At 45.2% G+C, this 22,265-nt stretch overlaps 1 protein-coding gene across 1 annotated transcript in view; it reads right to left on the reverse strand.

The window, feature by feature from the left end:
• Positions 1–576: 576 nt before the first annotated feature.
• Positions 577–22,265, reverse strand: part of cacng2b (calcium channel, voltage-dependent, gamma subunit 2b) — a gene marked incomplete at its 3' end in the record, with an annotated part of 37,565 nt that continues 15,876 nt past the window's right edge. The window contains exons 2-4 of the mRNA XM_079219484.1: positions 15,472–15,555; positions 3,426–3,566; positions 577–1,106 (exon numbers count right to left, since the gene is read on the reverse strand). Coding sequence (XP_079075610.1) covers positions 577–1,106; positions 3,426–3,566; positions 15,472–15,555 — 755 coding nt within the window. The remainder of the gene's footprint in view (positions 1,107–3,425; positions 3,567–15,471; positions 15,556–22,265) is intronic.

Raw genomic sequence — 22,265 nt, forward strand, 5'->3', positions numbered from 1 at the left:
ATCCTTCTTATGCCGCCTCCCAAAAAAACCTCCCTCTGATTCTGTGGCGCCCGAGCTCCCTCTCTCGGTCTCATACGGGCGTGGGGCGTCGGTTGGCGGCGTTGCTGCCGTCCTTCAGGTCCTTCTGGATGCAGGAAGTTGTGGTCCCTCTCCGCGGAGTCGCAGGTGGCCGGCGTAGTTGTTTCCTGTCTCTTTGTTGTTGTTTCCTGTCTCTTTGTTGTTGTTTTCTGTGTCTTTGTAGTTGTTTCATTTCTCTTTGTAGTTGTTTCATGTCTCTTTGTTATTGTTTCCTGTCTCTTTGTTGTTGTTTCCTGTGTCTTTGTAGTTATTTTCTGTCTCTTTGTAGTTGTTTTCTGTGTCTTTGTAGTAGTTTTCTGTGTCTTTGTAGTTGTTTCCTGTCTCTTTGTAGTTATTTCCTGTCTCTTTATAGTTGTTTCCTGTCTCTTTGCAATTGTTTTTGGTTTTCGGTTTGTAGTTGTCGGCCCTTTTCCTCCTTACATCCTTCTTATGCCGCCTCCCCCTCGCCCAAAAAAACCTCTCTCTGATTCTGTGGCGCCCGAGCTCCCTCTCTCGGTCTCATACGGGCGTGGTGCGTCGGTTGGCGGCGTTGCTGCCGTCCTTCAGGTCCTTCTGGATGCAGTTGTGGACCTGCAGGAAGTTGTGGTCCCTCTCCGCGGAGTCGTAGTTGTCCGGCGGCGTGCCCGCCCCCGTCGGGCCCTTGGGCAGCGTGTACATGGACAGCTCGGTGGAGGGCAGCGCCCCGAAGGCCTTCAGGCCCACCGGCGACGCCTCGCGGGAGTGCGAGGCGTCCGTGGAGCGGGACGAGGAGCGTGAGCGGCGCCGGTAGCGGTAGCGGTAGCTGGGGATGCGCGTGATGGCCGCGCCTTGGAGGTAGTCGGCGGCCCGAGCCCCCACGCGCAGCTCCCGGTGCCGGTCGATGAACATGTGCACCGCCAGCACGCCCACCATCTCCGCCATGATGAAGGAGAGCGCCCCGAAGTAGAAGGACCAGCCGTACGAGTAGCTGTTCTTCTTGGAGTCGCTCTTGGAAGGGTCCCCGGCGTTGGCTGATATGTACACGATGATCCCGATGATGTTGCTTAGGCCTAGGACAAGGACAGAGAGAAGGAGAAGGACACAGGGAAGGAGGACAGAGAGAAGGAGGTGAGATCCAAGATAACGAACCAAACAACCAGAGGATCCAGTCATTATCCGAAAGAATCACAGACACCAAGAACTCCTCAGTGCCGACGGTAAAGTTTATTAACCCATGGAAGTCTGCACCTCTTATCCCCGTGTTCCAGTAGTGTGTTATTTTATATGAATCTTTTCAGAATTTTCTTAGGAATGAAATGTATATTTAAAAAAATTAAAAATGATATGAGCCAGATTCCCCCAAAATGCCTCCTCGAGCGGTCCCCAAGTTTTTTTAAACTGCATGGTTCAGGGCCTTAACAACAGCCCGCATACTAATACGGCATCTTTTGGAAAGATTAGGACCTATCATTGGCATGTTAGGAAGGATATTCAGTCAAAAAACTGTGTCGTTCAGTTAAAAAAAAACATTACTTATTTTATGGCAAAACATTGTCTGATTTGGGCATGCTGGGTATTGAAATGTTCAGGAGCTTCCGCATGTGGTTTATGACGAGGAGATGAAGGCAGCTGATGATGTGAGAGAGAACTGACATCCTCAAATAAAAGAGTAACTTATGACATCTGTGTCAACAGGAGGATGGTGAAAATAATCTGTTGTAGTTGAGGCAGAAAAGTAGTTTCTGATTTGCCTGTTGAGATCCTCTCTGACTTTCTTTCTTCGTCCCCACAGCTCTTTGAGATTCAGCCTTACGTTTATTCATCATATTATATTTCTACCTGCCGATCTTTCTCATCTGCCTCACCCCGACCCCTCCACTATTTTGATTGTCTGTCACTCTGGTCGCTCATCTTCACTCTGGCGGTGTGCAGACAAAAATAAATACGTGGACAGACGAGACAAAAAAGAAGGACAACTATGCAGATGAACAGTGAACACAATGCTGTGCAAAGAGACAGGGGAGCAGGCGGAGGCCTGGTGGAGACGGATCAGAGCAGAAGAGGATCAGGGACACCTTATTTTTAGAGTGTAATCCCAGTGGCCTCGTCATAGCCTAGCAACAGGCGAGAGAGACCGACGGGCAGAGAACTGCAGCCCTCACTTCTGACTTGGAGGGAAACTAGTTATCTAGTGCAGCACAGTAGGCCGTGGCCTAGAACCAGAGTACACACACACACACACACACACACACACACACACACACACACACACACACACACACACACACACACACACACACATGCTCTAGTGCAAAACCTGCACTATCTTTGCCTCCGTAGCTTCGTCCTGAGGCGACTGTTTCACGTAAAGCGCTGCCCAACGCGCCGCCTGCTGGTCAGCGAGTGCTTTCAGTCGTCTCTACGTCCAGATATCTTTTCTTCATTTGTTTGTCCTGAACTGCAGCTTTATTTATTCCTGTGTTCTGACCGAGCGGCAACCTCCAGTTGAGCTAATGTTTAATGTCTTCAGACTTGCATCCTCTCTCCTGACCACCAGGGGTTGACTCCTCTGGTTGTATAGAAGTCTATGCTTCATGTGTTAAAGCTGCATTCTCCCTCCTGACCACCAGGGGGAGACTCTACTGGTTGTATAGAAGTCTATGCTTCATGTGTTAAAGCTGCATTCTCTCTCCTGACCACCAGGGGGAGACTCCACTGGTTGTATAGAAGTCTATGCTTCACGTGTTAAAGCTGCACTCTCTCGCCTGACCACCAGGGGGAGACTCCTCTGGTTGTATAGAAGTCTATGCTTCATGTGTTAAAGCTGCATTCTCTCTCCTGACCACCAGGGGGTGACTCCTCTGGTTGTATAGCAGTCTATATAAATGACTCTACTCCAGATATGGTCTTTCTATGATTATGATGGTTGCTAGTAGTGATGAACCAACATATAATCCTAGCAGGGATCTGAAGTTCCCTTCATCTCATGTTTTGTCTTTAGGCCCAACACTTCACTCTTTTAGTGTTTTTCTTTCAGTAAAAGCTCTGCACTGTAAACTGCTTCCTCAGCAGCGATGTGATAACAGAGTGGACACATATTTCCCTCAGGAGACAGAGCGGCTAAAGGAATGAGCTGAAGCTATAACTGTGAGGTGAACAGTCATGTGGTCATGGAGCCCAACTTCAATGACGGCAGGGTTAAGGTCTTTGTTTGTTCATGTATGTACAAAACAAAGACACATATGTAGATTGCAGAAGAAAATAGATTTCCTGAACTACATCCGATGTACGTCTTCCTATTGATCCTCTGTCCTCTTCCATCGATCTTTTTCCATTTTATTCCCTCCCTCCCTCCTTCTCTCCTCCCTCCTCCCTCCCTCCCTTCGTACCTGCGGAGACGAAGAGGATGCCGGAGCTGAGGATGATGTTGTGGCGTGACTTGTAGAATTCGCTGCCGGCGATGCACAAACCCCCCATGAAGAGCAGGATCACACTCATGATGGGGAAGATACTGGAGGCTCGGACAGCGCCTGGGCACACACACACACACACACACACACACACACACACACACACACACACACACACACACCAAGGCAAAAGTAATTGTTATTGTCATAATTATCACCACTGCACACATGTTAAAGATATCATTATTGTTACACATAGTATTGATTGGCAGATGATGGATGATATGCATCGACACACACACACACACACACACACACACACACACACACACACACACACACACACACAAACACACACACACACACACTAAAGGTGAACACACAGCAAGCTTTGACTTCCTGTAACAAACAGGAAGTCAAAGTGTGCATTTTAGCTCACGACGTATGTCAACAGAATAATGTCGGCCACTCAAAATATTTGTTTGAAACTTTGAAATGTTGGTGTTATAATAAAAGGTGCACATGTGAGATTTAGTTCAGATGTGTAAATATCAGTCTATATGTTACTGGTTAAGAGTAAATGAAGATGACACAGAGAAAAAAAATGAAAAGGTTTCAGGTCCGCCTATAAAAAAATCACTTTCAGGATGATTATTTCTTTGAAATGATGCAGCTGTAAGGTCCAACTCTAACCCAAATCATAGCTCAATATGTGAACATTCTCTAACCCAAATCATAGCTCAATATGTGAACATTCTCTAACCCAAATCATAGCTCAATATGTGAACATTCTCTAACCCAAATCATAACTCAATAAGTGAACATTCTCTAACCCAAATCATAGCTCAATATGTGAACATTCTCTAACCCAAATCATAACTCAATATGTGAACATTCTCTAACCCAAATCATAACTCAATAAGTGAACATTCTCTAACCCAAATCATAGCTCAATATGTGAACATTCTCTAACCCACATCATAGCTCAATATGTGAACATTCTCTAACCCAAATCATAGCTCAATATGTGAACATTCTCTAACCCAAATCATAACTCAATATGTGAACATTCTCTAACCCAAATCATAACTCAATATGTGAACATTCTCTAACCCAAATCATAACTCAATATGTGAACATTCTCTAACCCAAATCATAGCTCAATATGTGAACATTCTCTAACCCAAATCATAACTCAATATGTGAACATTCTCTAACCCAAATCATAGCTCAATATGTGAACATTCTCTAACCCAAATCATAACACAATATGTGAACATTCTCTAACCCAAATCATAGCTCAATATGTGAACATTCTCTAACCCAAATCATAGCTCAATATGTGAACATTCTCTAACCCAAATCATAGCTCAATATGTGAACATTCTCTAACCCAAATCATAGCTCAATATGTGAACATTCTCTAACCCAAATCATAGCTCAATATGTGAACATTCTCTAACCCAAATCATAGCTCAATATGTGAACATTCTCTAACCCAAATCATAGCTCAATATGTGAACATTCTCTAACCCAAATCATAACTCAATATGTGAACATTCTCTAACCCAAATCATAGCTCAATATGTGAACATTCTCTAACCCAAATCATAGCTCAATATGTGAACATTCTCTAACCCAAATCATAGCTCAATATGTGAACATTCTCTAACCCAAATCATAACTCAATATATGAACATTCTCTCTGCAAAGGTTGACTTTGATAAAGTGAAGCAGAACAAAGTTAGAGAGGGTTTAGAACAGAGAACATTCAGACGAGGACTCCAAAATGTGCATTGGGGCACATTTGGGCACATCTGTGACATTTGAATTTTTCTCATGTACCAAACCATATATTTCACTTGTATATTACTTATGGTGTTCAATAAATTCAAATACAGCAGTTTGGGCTTTTTTTCATCAAACAAGCTATGATTTACAGTTTTATATAACAATCGCTCAGTCTGCAACCCCTTGATTTGTTTTTAAAAGGTTTAATAGGTTGTGATGTGATCAAGGACCGTCGGGGAGATGAAAATGTAACGTCTATATCGGTGTTCTTTATGCGATTTAAAAAAGAAGAAGAAAAGAACACTACGGCCCAGTGAGCATGTATATGTTTTTGGCACTTTCTGGCCACCGTACCTCAACTTCTTGTTGCCCCGACTGATGCACATGACGATCTTTACGGTTCATTTTATTTCAATTAATTCAGAAGGGTGAAGATTTATGAACTGGTGGATGTCTCGTCTACTGTATGAGCCAAATCCATTAACTGTGTGTGTGTGTGTGTGTGTGTGTGTGTGTGTGTGTGTGTGTGTGTTTCTCAATCAATGAGAGTGGTCGCTGATAAACCACTGCAGTAAATTACGCATCTTTTATTATTATAAACTATTATTACCATATCCCCAGTCAGCACAATCACACACTTTAGTTTTCATTAATAACGCAGTCGAGGACGCGCAGCACGATCGGGACATTATGGAAGCAATACAAGATTTGTAATGTTGTTGTACTGTTGTTGTATTGTTGTTGTACTGTTGTTATGATGTTGTTGTAATGTTGTTATACTGTTGTTGTTATATTGTTGTGATGTTGTACTGCTGTTGTGATGTTGTTGTAATGTTGTTGTACTGTTGTTGTAATATTGTTGTTATACTGTTGTGATGTTATTGTAATGTTGTTGTATTGTTGTGATGTTGTTGTAATATTGTTGTCATGTTGTTGTATTGTTGTGATGTTGTTGTTGTATTGTTGTGATGTTGTTGTTGTATTGTTGTTGTAATATTGTTGTCATGTTGTTGTATTGTTGTAATGTTGTTGTTGTATTGTTGTGATGTTGTTGTTGTTGTATTGTTGTTGTAATATTGTTGTTGTATTGTTGTGATGTTGTTGTAATGTTGTTGTTGTATTGTTGTGATGTTGTTGTTGTATTGTTGTGATGTTGTTGTAATATTGTTGTCATGTTGTTGTATTGTTGTGATGTTGTTGTAATGTTGTTGTTGTATTGTTGTGATGTTGTTGTAATGTTGTTGTTGTATTGTTGTGATGTTGTTGTCAGCTCGAGAGACCAGATGATGATAGTCCAACAATATGTTCTTCATGAACACAACTCGTCATCGCGTGTGTGTCACATGTCATCACACAAATAGTTAAGCATCACTGTGTATGTGTGTGTGTGTGTGTGTGTGTGTGTGTGTGTGTGTGTGTGTGTGTGTGTGTGTGTTTGGCGTCGTGTCATTCTCATGTGAGTCAATATGTACTGTGCACTATAGCTCCGGTACACACACACACAAGCACACGCACAGACACACACACACACACACACACACGCACACACACGCACAGACCCACACACATACACACAGACACACGCAAACACACACAACAAAACGATCCATTTCCTTTCCTCCGTCTCTTAAACCTCTGTTGTTCTTTTCTTTTTTAATTCTCTCTGTTACACTTTCAACCCCCTCTTCATTTCTCCCACTGCTCGGTTGGTTCTGCTGCAGTGGTGTGTGTGTGTGTGTGTGTGTGTGTGTGTGTGTGTGTGTGTGTGTGTGTGAACCCAGGGAGCTCCCATGGTGGTGTCCACCCCCGCCTCTATAATTCAGCCACAATTACAAGGCTCTCCTCTGCCGCAGCTAATGAAACCATAAGTCAGCCAGACACACACACACACACACACACACACACACACACACACACACACACACACACACATCAGCTCAACAAGCTACAAAGTGAACACACTCATCGATCAGCCTCCCGCCCACTGACTTGCTCACTCTCCAAAGTGGGGTGTTTCCCATACACACTGTATACTTCCCACGCAGGAACAATCTGCTCACTCTCTCTCTCTCTCACACACACACACACACACACACACACACACACACACACACACACACACACACACACACACACACACACACACACACACACACAGTTCGCCCACGTGGGAGAGCCCAGCAGCAAATAGCATGTGGTAGTGGAAACTTAGCAAAACAGCTACAGGGGAATAACCAACTGTGTGTGTGTGTGTGTGTGTGTGTGTGTGTGTGTGTGTGTGTGTGTGAACGTGTGTGTGTGTGTGAACGTGTGTATATCCACGTAAAGCTCACATACAAGTTCACCAGATTTCCTTTACACCACATCTTATTGAGAAGGATGAAAAAAAATGTGAGCATGAACACACACACACACACACACACACACACACACACACACACACACACACACACACAGGGTGCCAGTCGTTACCATGTCGTGTTACTCATGTAAATCGTGATATGCCTTCACGTCACAACGCGCCTCCCTAAATAGCGGCGGCGGCGTCCGCCAGTCGGTGACGTCGTCATCGGGTGACGTCGTCACCGGGTGACGTCGTCACCGGGTGACGTCGTCACCGGGTGACGTCACGCCTCCCCTCACATCTCCATCCAGAGCATTAGCACAACATACGAGGATCCAGCGGTCTAATTATAGCAGCGGCTTTATATTACAGCAAAAGACTGCACACTGCTTCCATTTCAGAGCAAATCAGGACCGTGTGTGTGGAAGCGTTCTTGTTTTTCTGTCTTTGTGAGGACTACCAGTTAAACCGTACAAGTGAGGACAATTGATGCAGAGCTTATGTTTTTTTATGGTTCACCTTTTGAAGCCCTTCTAGAGTCCTTAGTGAGGTCTGTTCCAGTAGTCGTATGAACCCCAAATCAGTTCTAACACTTGTGTTATTTCATATCTTTTTTTTCAGAATTTATTTGTGAAAAAACTCTATTTTCAAAAAAAGAAATAAATGTATGACATATTTTGATCATAACTATGAACATCCGGCATGATATGAGCAAGATTTCCCAAAAATGCCTTTTTGAGCCGGCCCGGAGTTTTTCCAACTCCATGCTTCAAGGCCTAAACAAAAACCTACAGAGTTGTACGACCCCTCTTTATTTGGATCTTACAGGTACTAATATACTACACATAAGGATCTATCATAATGTATTATACTCATACAGCTCCTAGGGTTACAAAGAGGTGTCTTTTATTGAAATCTGACTTTCTAAAGTGTACGTATTAGCAAAAACAATCATTATTTAACAGCAGCGCAATAAAACACAACTTAACCAAACATGTACTCGTAATATTTTACATTTTTTGAAAATCTTCATTAGTCATAAACTGGATCTGACTACTTCTGTGCCAGAGCTGAAGTTAGCCGTAGTTGTTGCTCGGTAACAACCTCTTTCAGTGAAGGTCCTCAGGTCCTTAGCCAAGTGTTGTACCCTTCACATAGTTTTAATTTAACAGTAAAAACACATTGCTCCTTTGTTATTAAATCTGGAACATGTTCCACACAGATAACCATGCCGTACATACACGCACACTTAAATAAATGCATAATTAATACTATCAATTATAATCTGACCTTATTTGTTTGTGAGTTTAGTGAATGGACATGATTTACTGGTGGTGGCCAAGAGACTGACTACTGTCCTCTAGATTTCAAGGACAACAGGAGTTTGTGTGCAATAACAGCAAACACATGTTGGAATACATATATAAGACGATATATTACAAAAAAAATGGTTCTTAGCAGGATGAATGTTATGTGCATTCAGTTGCAAACCAGCTCCGCTTTGTTGTAATGGATAAGGAAACCTGTCTTGTCGGGTGTTGAGTCAGTAGCCATGTTTCCATTCCATTGTCAGGTGAATTTAAAGCCATTTCTTTAAAATATTGCAATAAAAAGAAATGTAGAAATGTCATCTAGTAGAAGACGAGAGGAAAAAAAGCATCTTAAAGCTGCATTCTCTCTAAAGGCCACAAGGGGAGACTCCTCTGGTTGTATAGAAGTCTATGCTTCATGTGTTAAAGCTGCATTCTCTCTCCTGACCACCAGGGGGCGACTCCTCTGGTTGTATAGAAGTCTATGCTTCATGTGTTAAAGCTGCATTCTCTCTCCTGACCACCAGGGGGCGACTCCTCTGGTTGTATAGAAGTCTATGCTTCATGTGTTAAAGCTGCATTCTCTCTCCTGACCACCAGGGGGCGACTCCTCTGGTTGTATAGAAGTCTATGCTTCATGTGTTAAAGCTGCATTCTCTCTCCTGACCACCAGGGGGCGACTCCTCTGGTTGTATAGAAGTCTATGCTTCATGTGTTAAAGCTGCATTCTCTCTCCTGACCACCAGGCAGCTTTAACACATGAAGCATAGACTTCTATACAACCAGAGGAGCCACTGACGTAGTAGATAGTAGTATTAAAAAGACTAATATGTATTTGGGAATAATCTCGTCCAATCTGTTTTTCTACTGTCGGTGGAGCTGTTGGGAGTAAGGAGTTGTATTTAACAAGAGTTTCCACAGAAATATGCATGAGGGTGCATGAGCGTTACATCAAAATGGAAACCTACAGTGACAATACTTAATTAACACACTTTAACAGCTAATTAAAATGCCTTTCGTAGATTAGGCATGAGGGTTCATGTCAAACCTGTCAAAACACTGCTGCAAAAACCCTATTTCAGGCTTTCTGTTCTGAATGGTTGGGTGAGGATTGCTCTGTAATAACTCTAATGGAGGACACCTATTATTGCATTGAGGATATCAGGAGCCCACTTGTCAACAAGCACCGAGTGCTACTGTTCCCTGAGCTTCCTTGGCAATCTGTTTCACATCATTATCTCAAGGCGTCTGACAGTAAAAAAAAAACAATATGATCAAAATTCCAGGAGGCAGAAGCCCGGGGATTGACAAATCAACACTCGAGGCTCGCAGGGAGCTCTGGAGGAAGCGGCCTCTCCCCGCCATCAGCTACCGGGCGACCAGGCACCCAACCAAGTACTCGTGGTTGTGTTGGCAGGCTTCCAGGAGAGGAGTGTGTGTGAGTGGTGGAGAAAACCCTGCCTCCATAAGCGACTGTTGCATCAACTCCATCTGTCAGTGTGTCGTCGTCCACACTTTACACTTTCATTCTCACAATTCAGCCGACGCCGTTATTGACTTACAGCAGTGGTTCTCAAACTTTTTTTGTCACGCTCCACTTTGGAGGAAGAAAATCGTTCACGCTCCAACGCCCCGACAGAAAGACGATCTCCAAGAGATGCTGTTTTGGCAAAATGCCAAGAATCGGCGAGTCGCGCATGCGCAGCGTAACCGGTTAACGGAGTATCGTACACATTTTCATGTAAGTGCAGGCACTTCTCCATGTATTTATAAATATTCTTTATGTTCTCATGTTCATGGGGAGCGTGGGCGTCCTGAAACCACAAGGTTGCCGGTTCTTGCCACCTGTAATACCTCCGCGCCCCACTAGAGGGTCGCGCCTCACAGTTTGAGAACCAATGACTTACAGCAAGTTGAGCTTTGATTACCGTATTGCTGAAGATTTCAGGGAAACAGCAAGTGAGTCAGTGTGTTGGTGCATTTTATATGATGGTGATGTAATCCTGCAATCCACAGACGCGGTGCTCAGTGAACAACCAGAATAAGACGAGCACTCTGATGCTGCGTTCACACCAAAAGCGTTGAGAATTATTCGCGCGAGTAGATTGCATGCAAAGTCAACACACAGACGCAAATGGCTAAAAAAAAAAAGCAATGACGTTGTGGTGGCTGGGGGCGTGGTTAGGCTCAGCTGCAGGGGAGGGCAGGAGCGGATCAAGGAATAGGGAACAGGTGCCGGGAATGAGGCCTAATTGGCCTCAGCTGGAGCGGATTGCGTGTTTTGTGTGTCTTCCCTATATAAGCCATAGGATGGATGGACGGAGGAGGGGAACAAAGGAGCTAGAGACGCAGTCGGTGCAGTGCTGAATAAAGACGTTGCCAAACGATATTACAGTCTGCTCGTGTCATTTGTGCGGGGAGGAACTCGGGGAGGTAACTGAACACGTTACAGACGTGAATTAAACACATAATGAATTAACCACATAAACTCGAGCGAGTAAACTCAGGTGAAAAAGCGTTGCAAAAATTCTCAACGCTTTTGGTGTGAAGGCAGCATCACACCCGACTCGTCACATGGCGCCGCTCGCTCAGTGGCTTCAAACATCGGCGCTCTAGGTTCCCTTCTGGCACCAGCTAGGACCGGTACAGTCTCCCAACGAAGGTTCACGTAGTCTAGAGGTTTACTTAAGCAAGCTAGGAGCTGCGCAAGCTAGCCCTGCTGCAAGCTAGCGCTGCTGCTGCTGCTGCTGCTGCTACTGCCCGCGTCCCCTCTGCCCAAGTCGGGTGTCGCGCCTGGTCCCACTACCTTCGGTGGTTTTCGGGGAGCTAGCGGAAGTTTGCTGGAAGCCCCAGCTGGCTACAGCGGGGAGCTAACGGAGACACTGACCGAAGCTAGTAGCGGCTCGTAACCCCACTTTCACGGAACATGAATAAAAAGAAGAAGCAGGTTTTAAGGTCGTGATCCAGACGAACAAAACAAAACATCTGCAAAGTCGTGAGGAAACAATCTTTATGTTTGGTCTGTCCGGCTTTTGAACCGTATTTATTACTGATACCTCACAGAGTCACACACACACACACACACGCACACACACACACACACACACACACACACACACACACATTTCAAATGGTTGCCATGACGACGCAGCGGGAGAGAGGATCAGTGGTTCATCCGGACAAAACACAGTAATTCAAAAATGAAGAGCAGCTTCTATCTTCCACCGCAAAATAAAATAAAATAAAATAAACTGGCTGCTGCTGTTTCAGCGCCTCAGGGGAGCAACGGATACCAGAGCACCGGCTCTACGGAGGAGGAGGAGGAGGAGGAGGAAGAGGAGGAAGAAGAGGAAGAGGAGGAAGAAGAGGAAGAGGGCCCGCTCAGGAGGTCCTGCTGGACCAGAACAGATCCTCACAGAAACAACTCGCTGCACCTCCTTTTACTTTTTCGGCTCGACCGTCAACCAGCTGGACGGTCGAGCTGGAGAGGAAGGAGGAGACGGACAGATGGGACGGGAGGAGGGAGGAGGAAGGGAAGGATGGAAGGGAGGAAGGAGGAGAGGGAGGAGGAGGAGGGAAGGATGGAAGGAGGAGAGGAAGGAGGAAGGGAAGGATGGGAGGAAGGAAGAGAGGGAGGCAGAAGGGATGGAAGGGAGGAAGGAGGAGAGGGAGGAGGAAGGGAAGGATGGGAGGAAGGAGGAGAGGGAGGAAGGGAAGGATGGGAGGAGGGAGGAGGTGTGACCCACATAGCGGAGCCTGCAGTATTTATAGAAGGACGTGTTCTAATTGGCGAAGCCTCTGGGAGAGCAGCAGCACCGCTCTGGTACCCTACTCTGTGTCCTTCACCTAGTGTCCTCACCTAGTGTCCTTCACCTAGTGTCCTCACCTAGTGTCCTTCACCTAGTGTCCTCCACCTAGTGTCCTTCACCTACTGTCCTCACCTAGTGTCCTCACCTAGTGTCCTTCACCTACTGTCCTCACCTAGTGTCCTCACCTAGTGTCCTTCACCTACTGTCCTCACCTAGTGTCCTCATCTAGTGTCCTTCACCTAGTGTCCTTCAGCTAGTGTCCTTCAGTTAGTGTCCTTCAGCTAGTGTCCTTCACCTCCTTCACCTAGTGTCCTTCACCTACTGTCCTCACCTAGTGTCCTCACCTAGTGTCCTTCACCTAGTGTCCTTCAGCTAGTGTCCTTCACCTAGTGTCCTTCACCTAGTGTTCTTCACCTAGTGTCCTTCAGCTAGTGTCCTTCAGTTAGTGTCCTTCAGCTAGTGTCCTTCACCTAGTTTCCTTCACCTCCTTCATCTAGTGTCCTTCACCTAGTGTCCTCACCTAGTGTCCTTCAGTTAGTGTCCTTCAGCTAGTGTCCTTCACCTAGTGTTCTCACCTAGTGCCCTTCACCTAGTGTCCTCACCTAGCGTCTTTCACCTAGTGTCCTTCACCTCCTTCACTTAGTGTACTTCAGCAAGTGTCCTTCAGCTAGTGTCCTCAACTAGTGTCCTTCACCTCCTTCACCTAGTGTCCTTCACCTAGTGTCCTTCACCTAATGTCCTTCACCTAGTGTCCTTCACTTAGTGTCCTTCAGCGAGTGTCCTTCAGCTAGTGTCCTTCAGCTAGTGTCCTTTATCTAGTGTGCTTCATCTCCTTCACCTAGTGTCCTTCACCTAGTGTCCTTCACCTAATGTCCTTCACCTATTGTCCTCACCTAGTGTCCTTCACCTAGTGTCCTTCACCTAGTGCTTCACCTCCTTCACCTAGTGTACTTAACCTCCTTCACCTAGTGTCCTTCAGCTAGTGTCCTTCACGTCCTTCACCCAGTGTTCTTCAGTGTCTTTCACCTCCTTCACTTAGTGTCCTGCACCTAGTGTCTTTCACCTCCTTCACCTAGTGTCCTTAACCTAGTGTTCTCACCTAGTGCCCTTCACCTAGTGTCCTCACCTAGCGTCTTTCACCTAATGTCCTTCAGCTCCTTCACTTAGTGTACTTCAGCAAGTGTCCTTCAGCTAGTGTCCTCACCTAGTGTCCTCACCTAGCGTCTTTCACGTAGTGTCCTTCACCTCCTTCACTTAGTGTACTTCAGCAAGTGTCCTTCAGCTAGTGTCCTCAACTAGTGTCCTTCACCTCCTTCACCTAGTGTCCTTCACCTAGTGTCCTTCACCTAATGTCCTTCACCTAGTGTCCTTCACTTAGTGTCCTTCAGCAAGTGTCCTTCAGCTAGTGTCCTTCAGCTAGTGTCCTTTATCTAGTGTCCTTCATCTCCTTCACCTAGTGTCCTTCACCTAGTGTCCTTCACCTAATGTCCTTCACCTATTGTCCTCACCTAGTGTCCTTCACTTAGTGTCCTTCAGCTAGTGTCCTTCAGCTAGTGTCCTTCACCTAGTGTCCTTCAGCTAGTGTCCTTCACCTCCTTCACCTAGTGTCCTTCAGCTAGTGTCCTTCACGTCCTTCACCCAGTGTCCTTCAGTGTCTTTCACCTCCTTCACTTAGTGTCCTGCACCTAGTGTCTTTCACCTCCTTCACCTAGTGTCCTTCACATAGTGTCCTTCACCTAGTGTCCTTCACCTCCCAACCTTCCCTTCTCCTTGGCTTTCGCCCGTCTCCTGCCACCCCGCCTCCTGCCTCCTTGTCTCCTGCCACCTCGCCTCCTGCCACCTCACCTCCTGCCACCTCATCTCCTGCCACCTCACCTCCTGCCACCTCGTCTCCTGCCACCTCATCTCCTGCCACGTTGTCTCCTGCCACCTCGCCTCCTGCCACCTCGTGTCCTGCCACGTTGTCTCCTGCCACCTCATCTCCTGCCACGTTGTCTCCTGCCACGTTGTCTCCTGCCACCTCGCTTCCTGCCACCTTGTCTCCTGCCACCTCGTCCTCCTGTCATTCGCCGGCCTCCTGGAATTTGTCTTTGTCACTCTTTTCTGCTCTTCCACATCAGTGAGCTAATCCTCCTCCTCTTCCTCTTCTTCCTCCTCCTCCTCTCCTCCTCCTCTCCTCCTCTTTCTCCTCCTCCTCTTCCGCTTCTTCCTCCTCCTCTTCCTTCTCCTCCTCCTCTTCCTTCTCCTCCTCCTCTTCCTCCTCCTCCTCCTCCTCTTCCTCTTCTTCCTCCTCTTCTTCCTCCTCTTCCTCCTCCTCTTCCTCCTCCCCCTTTTCCTCCTCCTCCTCTTCCTCCTCCTCCTCCTCTTCCTCTTTTTCCTCCTCTTCCTCCTCCTCTTCCTCCTCCCCCTTTTCCTCCTCCTCCTCCTCCTCTGCACCTTTACTCATCTTCATCTTTAGATTGTTTCTTTTCTCGCTGTAGACTAAATCTCTGAAACAAACACAGGACTTTCACCCAGGAGAACGAGGTTCATGTGGAACCTCGATGTCTACGAAACATAAGTTTTGTTTTGTTATAATTCACAACATGAACCAAATGTCTCAAACTGCGACCGTAACCATGGAGAGAAAGCGGTTTCTAAACTGATAAAAGCAGTTTAGAAACACAAGAACTTTTACAAAAAGAGCTTGAAAACACAATGAATTTAAAGTTAGCTTCATAAGAGGCTAACTAAAGCTAAGCCTTAAAGAGTGAACACATGAATGAACTCACGTAGGAAGTACTCAGAAGCATCAGCCGTGTAGTCCGCGTCCTCAGGGAAGTGATCTATCTGCTTACACATTCCTTTATACGAGCCTGAGAGGAGACAAGAGAAGGGAGCGCTTGTTATGAAGGCAGAAGAGCTTCATGATGGAAGTGACAGGTCATCTCCTCCATGACAGTCCGGTTCACATCCGGTCCGGTTACATCATTACACGAACTAAAAACACTTCAAGATGAGGCAACAAGACTTTTGAGTGAAGCCGGTGTGTTAAAGCTCCATTCTCTCTCCTGACCACCAGGGGGCGACTCCTCTGGTTGTATAGAAGTCTATGCTTCATGTGTTGAAGCTGCATTCTCTCTCCTGACCACCAGGGGGCGACTCCTCTGGTTGTATAGAAGTCTATGCTTCATGTGTTAAAGCTGCATTCTCTCTCTCCTGACCACCAGGGGGCGACTCCTCTGGTTGTATAGAAGTCTATGCTTCATGTGTTAAAGCTGCATTCTCTCTCCTGACCACCAGGGGGCGACTCCTCTGGTTGTATAGAAGTCTATGCTTCATGTGTTAAAGCTGCATTCTCTCTCCTGACCACCAGGGGGTGACTCCTCTGGTTGTATAGAAGTATATGCTTCATGTTTTAAAGCTGCATTATCTCTCCTGACCACCAGGGGGTGACTCCTCTGGTTGTATAGAAGTCTATGCTTCATGTGTTGAAGCTGCATTCTATCTCCTGACCACCAGGGGGCGACTCCTCTGGTTGTATAGAAGTCTATGCTTCATGTGTTAAAGCTGCATTCTCTCTCCTGACCACCAGGGGGTGACTCCTCTGGTTGTATAGAAGCACACTCTCACATACAGCATTCATTATCACGTTTACTGGATGCCGTGCAAACGGAACGACGCCAAAAAGCAACAAATTACAAAGTTGTGAGGCGAGAAAGCAACAGAGGAAGGAGAGAGGAGGCGAAGGTCAGAGGAAGCATCTGAGGCAAAAGGAAAAAGGAGGAGAGGAGGAGACAACAGACAGAAGAGGACGAAGACGACGGGGGGCGTTTAATCTAAACGCCTCGACAGCGCAGGTGGGAGGGGGGTGGAGACAGTGGAGCGAAATGCAAATGAAAGACAGGAAGAAAGGAGAGCTGATGGTACCGCTCATTAAGAAGAGTGTGTGTGTGTGTGTGTGTGAGTGTGAGTGTGTGTGTGTGTGTGAGAGTGTGTTTAGCTTGGTTCAGCTCCAGTGGTAATTGTCTGCCCTCCCAAACCACTGCAATTAAATAGACCCTTGTTAATTGGCGATTGAAGGACGAAAGACCAGCGCCCAGCTTTAACACACGCACACACACACACACACACACACACACACACACACACACACACACACACACACACACACACACACACACACACACACACAGGAGCACTTGCACCTAAAGTTTTCATTGCGACCGCGAAGAAAAAGAAAAATTACACACTGGAAGCTCGACACATACAAAGTAAAAAAAAGAAGAACAAATTATGACAGTTTATTAATATTTACACGCATTTTAATATTAATATAACATATTTTAATATTAATAAAACATATTTTTATACGCCGCAGCGAACACTCAGGCTGCAGTGTGATCGATGCATTAGAGGTGAGGGTCGCAATTAATAAATTAAATAAAAAATAAAAAACATTTGATGAAATGAAGTCCTCCTTGCTTAACCACTGGCTACATGTGGACTAAAGAGTCTTTTATTGAGTTATATTAAATTAAACATTGGCTTAAACGCACAGCAGGAACTATTATTCTGAGACCTGTCTGCACCTCACGGGTCAAGACAGATGAGTCAACCAATCACAACGGACCCCGGTGATCCCGCCCCCGGGCTGCCACCAGCCAATCAGAGGCCTGCTTGTCGACTCACCTCGTGTTAAGGAAAGTTAATGAGTGATGAGACACTACTGACACCTTTATGAAGTATTACCATCACCCACTGTACACACAGTGTGTGTGTGTGTGTGTGTTACCATCACCCACTGTACACACAGTGTGTGTGTGTGTGTTACCATCACCCACTGTACACACAGTGTGTGTGTGTGTGTGTGTGTTACTATAACCCACTGTACACACAGTGTGTGTGTGTGTGTGTGTTACCATCACCCACTGTACACACAGTGTGTGTGTGTGTTACCATCACCCAATGTACACACAGTGTGTGTGTTACCATCACCCACTGTACACACAGTGTGTGTGTGTGTGTGTTACCATAACCCACTGTACACACAGTGTGTGTGTTACTATAACCCACTGTACACACAGTGTGTGTGTTACTATAACCCACTGTACACACAGTGTGTGTGTGTTACCATCACCCACTGTACACACAGTGTGTGTGTGTTACCATCACCCACTGTACACACAGTGTGTGTGTGTGTTACTATAACCCACTGTACACACAGTGTGTGTGTGTGTGTGTGTGTGTGTGTGTGTGTGTGTGTGTGTGTGTGTGTGTGTTACTATAACCCACTGTACACACAGTGTGTGTGTGTGTGTGTTACCATCACCCACTGTACACACAGTGTGTGTGTGTGTGTTACCATCACCCACTGTACACACAGTGTGTGTGTGTTACTATAACCCACTGTACACACAGTGTGTGTGTGTGTGTGTGTGTGTGCGTGTGTGTGTGCGTGTCTTTGTGTGTGTGTGTGTGTGTGTGTGTGTGTGTGTGTGTGTGTGTGTGTATCTTGGACAGGATACATAGTGAGGACCGGGACGTTTTGACCACAGAGTGAGGACATTTTGTAAAGTGAGGACAATGTGTCGGGTCCTCACTACTTCAATGGTCTGCTTGAGGATCCAGACTCTGTTTTAAGGTTGAGGTTAGAGTGCGGTTTAGAGTTAGGCCTTCAGTTGTGGTGGTTCAGGGGCTAGGGAACGTCAACGAGCGTCCTCACAAAGGTAGAACCGGGATGTGTGTGTGTGTGTGTGTCTTACATCAGAGATGTAATGTGAAGTACAAAACGCCCTCTTCTGAACCAGCGCTGTGTGTTATGCAAATACTTGGCAGAGCAGTCTTTGTTCTTTATGCTAATTCTGGCTCAATCTATCTGTACGCTAAAACCCCATTAACGTAAATCCCTCGGCTGCGAAGGTGGCTGAACATCAGAGGCTCACAGGAGACGTGTTGCACAGCAAACGGCCATCAGCTCCAGTGTGAGCACAGAAGCCGTGGTCGCTTCTTTCCTCCCGTCTACGAGCGGTAAGTCATCCAGCAGAGGGCTTCCCTCGAGTGGTGCTCGCATTTTGGGGTTTTTAGGTTTCCCCTTCTGCACTAAACATGGAGGCCCAGAACACGCTACTGAACTCTGAACCGCTCTCCGCTACTACATCGTATACTAAAAGACTGGAGGTCTTCCTCCTGCAGTACCTCTGGTGGTGTTTCATCTATTTTACTGTCGCTCTCGTTCAGTGATTTTCAACCGATTAAGTGAAATTGGACGTTTTCCAAGTTGCCGCAAATAATTTTCCATTGTTGCGCGTCTGAGCCTAGCACTGAAATACTCTTCCATGCCAGTAGGTAGCGCACTAATTACGACCATATATGCTGTATTGTGCTACAATGTGACATTTTGTAACTTTTTTGGTTGTTGGTGTGCCGCGGGATTTTTTATTGTTGAAAATGTGCCGCGAAATGTTGAAAAAAATGTTGAAAGACACTGCTCTAGTTTACTGCGGCAACACCTTTTAATTTATTTTTTTACATGTCTAGCTTTTGGCTGGGACCAACAGACCAGTTGGTCCCAGTAGGTCTTGTTGTTATTATAAATGTCTGATAACATTATGGATCGGACCCTGCAGAGAAATAAAACCTCTTCCTCTTGCTTCCTCCCGTCCGTCATTGTGTGACTTTTTAGCGGAGTGCGGTTTTATGAAATCTTTATCTGAGACTTCTGAGAGTGAGACACACGATAACTTACAATCAGACCGAATCAAGCGAAAGGGAAAGAAAACCTTTTTATTTCCCTGTAGTGTTTTTCTCTGCATCGTCTCAATATTTTAAATATGTGATTAACCTCATTGTGTTTTAGTTTTCCTAAAAATAAGCACGTTTGTTATGTATTTAAGTTATGGACGTGAATGTGAAATAAATCCACATGGACAGAAGAGACACGGACAGCGGTCTCCTGGGTGAAAGTCGTGCGTTTGTTCGACCCATCCTGCTCCGTCTGAACGTATTAATGATGCGTCAAGAACTAATTATTATCCGGGAGAAAACATGTTTCCCTGGAAATGTAATTTAATTAAAATGCAGTTTAGTTTTACGGGAGCGTTGCTTTTGGGAGACCAGGCTGGCGCTCCCCATCTTTCAATAATACTTCCACGAATAAAACCTTTTGCTTTCATAATTTGAAATCTTGGATATGCCTTCTTCAGAATGTACGGATCTGCGTTTGTCTCTGAGATATTTGTCGTCTCTGTTGACGTCTCTTTAGTATTCAGAGGGTCACTGTGCAGATGTGTGTCGGTTTATCAATTTGGCTTGACGCGGAAAAAATAATGATTGAAATTAATTAAATTGAAAGAATACAATGAATATAAAATCGTGAATCAACTCTTCATGCATTTTTAAGGCTTTCACTTCATTAAACGACTTCATTGCGAGCCGCAGTTCATGTTCATCTCTGGAGCCGGACGATTCATTTCAGAACGCATCCGACAACGGAGAGACCTATTAAAGATAATTGTAATAAACGCGGAATTAGATTCTCACACTACTTGCCCTAACTCATTTAGAGTAAGCAATTAGCTTCCCTATCAGCGGGCGTGCACGTGCATGCGCACACAACACACAGCTGTGTGGTTCTGCTGCTTTAAGGGCGGGTTTGTCAGGTGGCACCAAACTAGAAGCATCTGATGTGACGGCGGCACCAACACACAGCTGGTTAATTGTAATTTGGCAGGACGTGAGCGGAGGGCCGGTGGTCCGAGACCGAAGAGGTCTGGTAGCCAAGTCTTAATTTATTTTTACAGTAAACTTGAATCACTTGATCTACTGAACGTTTCCTAAAACTGTGAAGAAGAAAGTAACGGACCCGGACTGTTTTTACCAGGTATTTACTTCTTTGATGTCGTAGCATGACAACAGCGGTTATGGTGAGGAAACTTAAATACTTGTAAAGGTACGAGGCAACAGCAGGGTTTCACTACCCTGACAGCCCAACCCCGTCTCCTATGACATTACATTTACAGACAAATAAAATGCGAGGGACATGTTTTCTCTCCCGGATCATAGAAGCGGCTTTGAACACGTGATGAACGTTGTAGAGTTTCTGCAAACTGCTTGTTCATGTTTACTGGAAGTCCTGGCTCGCCTCAGAATATGTATGATTCTTACGATATTTAAGTTACGGACGTAAATTACAATAAGCTGACGTTGACTGCAGCTGTTTCAAATACGACCAAATCAAGTTTTGTGGTATGGGAACGTATTTTTTAACCCCTTAGTGTTCCTGTAAAATTTGACGAAAAACGCCTATCCAGGTATACACAAAGTAAATTGCAAGCTGTACTTGAACTATGTGGAGTAAATGCATGGTCTTGGTCTCTTTTGAAAGGAAACACTCTGAAGCTTTTTTCCCTCAATAGTCAGAATCACTTTAAGTGCTGCTGACACTGAGTAATATGAGTTTGAACACACTAAAGTATAAGGTTTTTATTTCCGCCTGAACATTTCTTTGTAAGTAGATGCCTGTAGATGACTATAAATGGGACTTATGGACTGGAAAACACAATGGGACCATAGCATGAAGCCTTTTCTAGTCTAAGTAAAAAGCAAATAACAATATCACAGAAAATGAATATTTTACACATGTTTTTCTGATGAAATGTCTAGGCGTTTTTCCTTTTGAGACTGAACATATTCATGATATATATACTATATACCTATTTAAAAGGCTTATAGTCTTGCAAACTTATAGAGGTACACTGTTTCCTGCTGTTGAGAGGCAATCAAAGTGCCCCCAATCTCGTAGTATGCACCTTTTAACACGGCAACTCAAGGCAACGCATTCGTGCATCTCTGCGTTTGTGTCTCTATTGAACCAGACGGGGTGGAACAGCGGATATAAAGGGTGAACAAAAAAACACCTTGACCAATAATTCCCACATTGACGTATATATTATATTACCGACCGTCCTCCCCAGCCTCCTCCTCCCTAAGAGTCTTTACTCTTTAAACGACGTGGCCTCCCTTTGCTCCGGTCATGATTTCTGCTGCGTGGTGCACAAGAGGGAGAGAGATGCAGATGAGACACCGTCACTGATTACAGAAGACGTTTGCGTCCCCATTTAATCAGTTGCACTCGAGTTCTCCAGGTCATGTGACCACGACATGAACACCTATTGTCCTCGATCTCTAACGAAGCTGCAACTCCTTGCCTTTAAAAAAAATACATATATCTTCAGCATAAATATGATCAAAAGTCAAGAGTCTGAGCAAGATTCCCCAAAAAGGACTCCTCAATTGCTCCCCGAGTTTTTTAATTGCATTGTTCAGAGCCTTCCCATCATCCCACAGAGTAACACTGCACATCTTTAGAAAGACTACAACCTAAAGCATCTAAATCTGCATAATAATAATCACAAGAAACACAAGCATTGACATGTTAGGAAGCATATTCAGTCCAAAAGCAGTGTTTTTCGGTTCAGAAATTAAAAAAATGACCTACTTTGAGCTTTTCCTTGGTCACACCTTAACAAACTTGGTATGTAAATGATCCCCTGCTCCTCATGTCCCGTCTGACGAGCTTTCAGAA

Source organism: Taurulus bubalis (genome assembly GCF_910589615.1).
Source record: "Taurulus bubalis genome assembly, chromosome: 6".
Taxonomy (NCBI): domain Eukaryota; kingdom Metazoa; phylum Chordata; class Actinopteri; order Perciformes; family Cottidae; genus Taurulus; species Taurulus bubalis.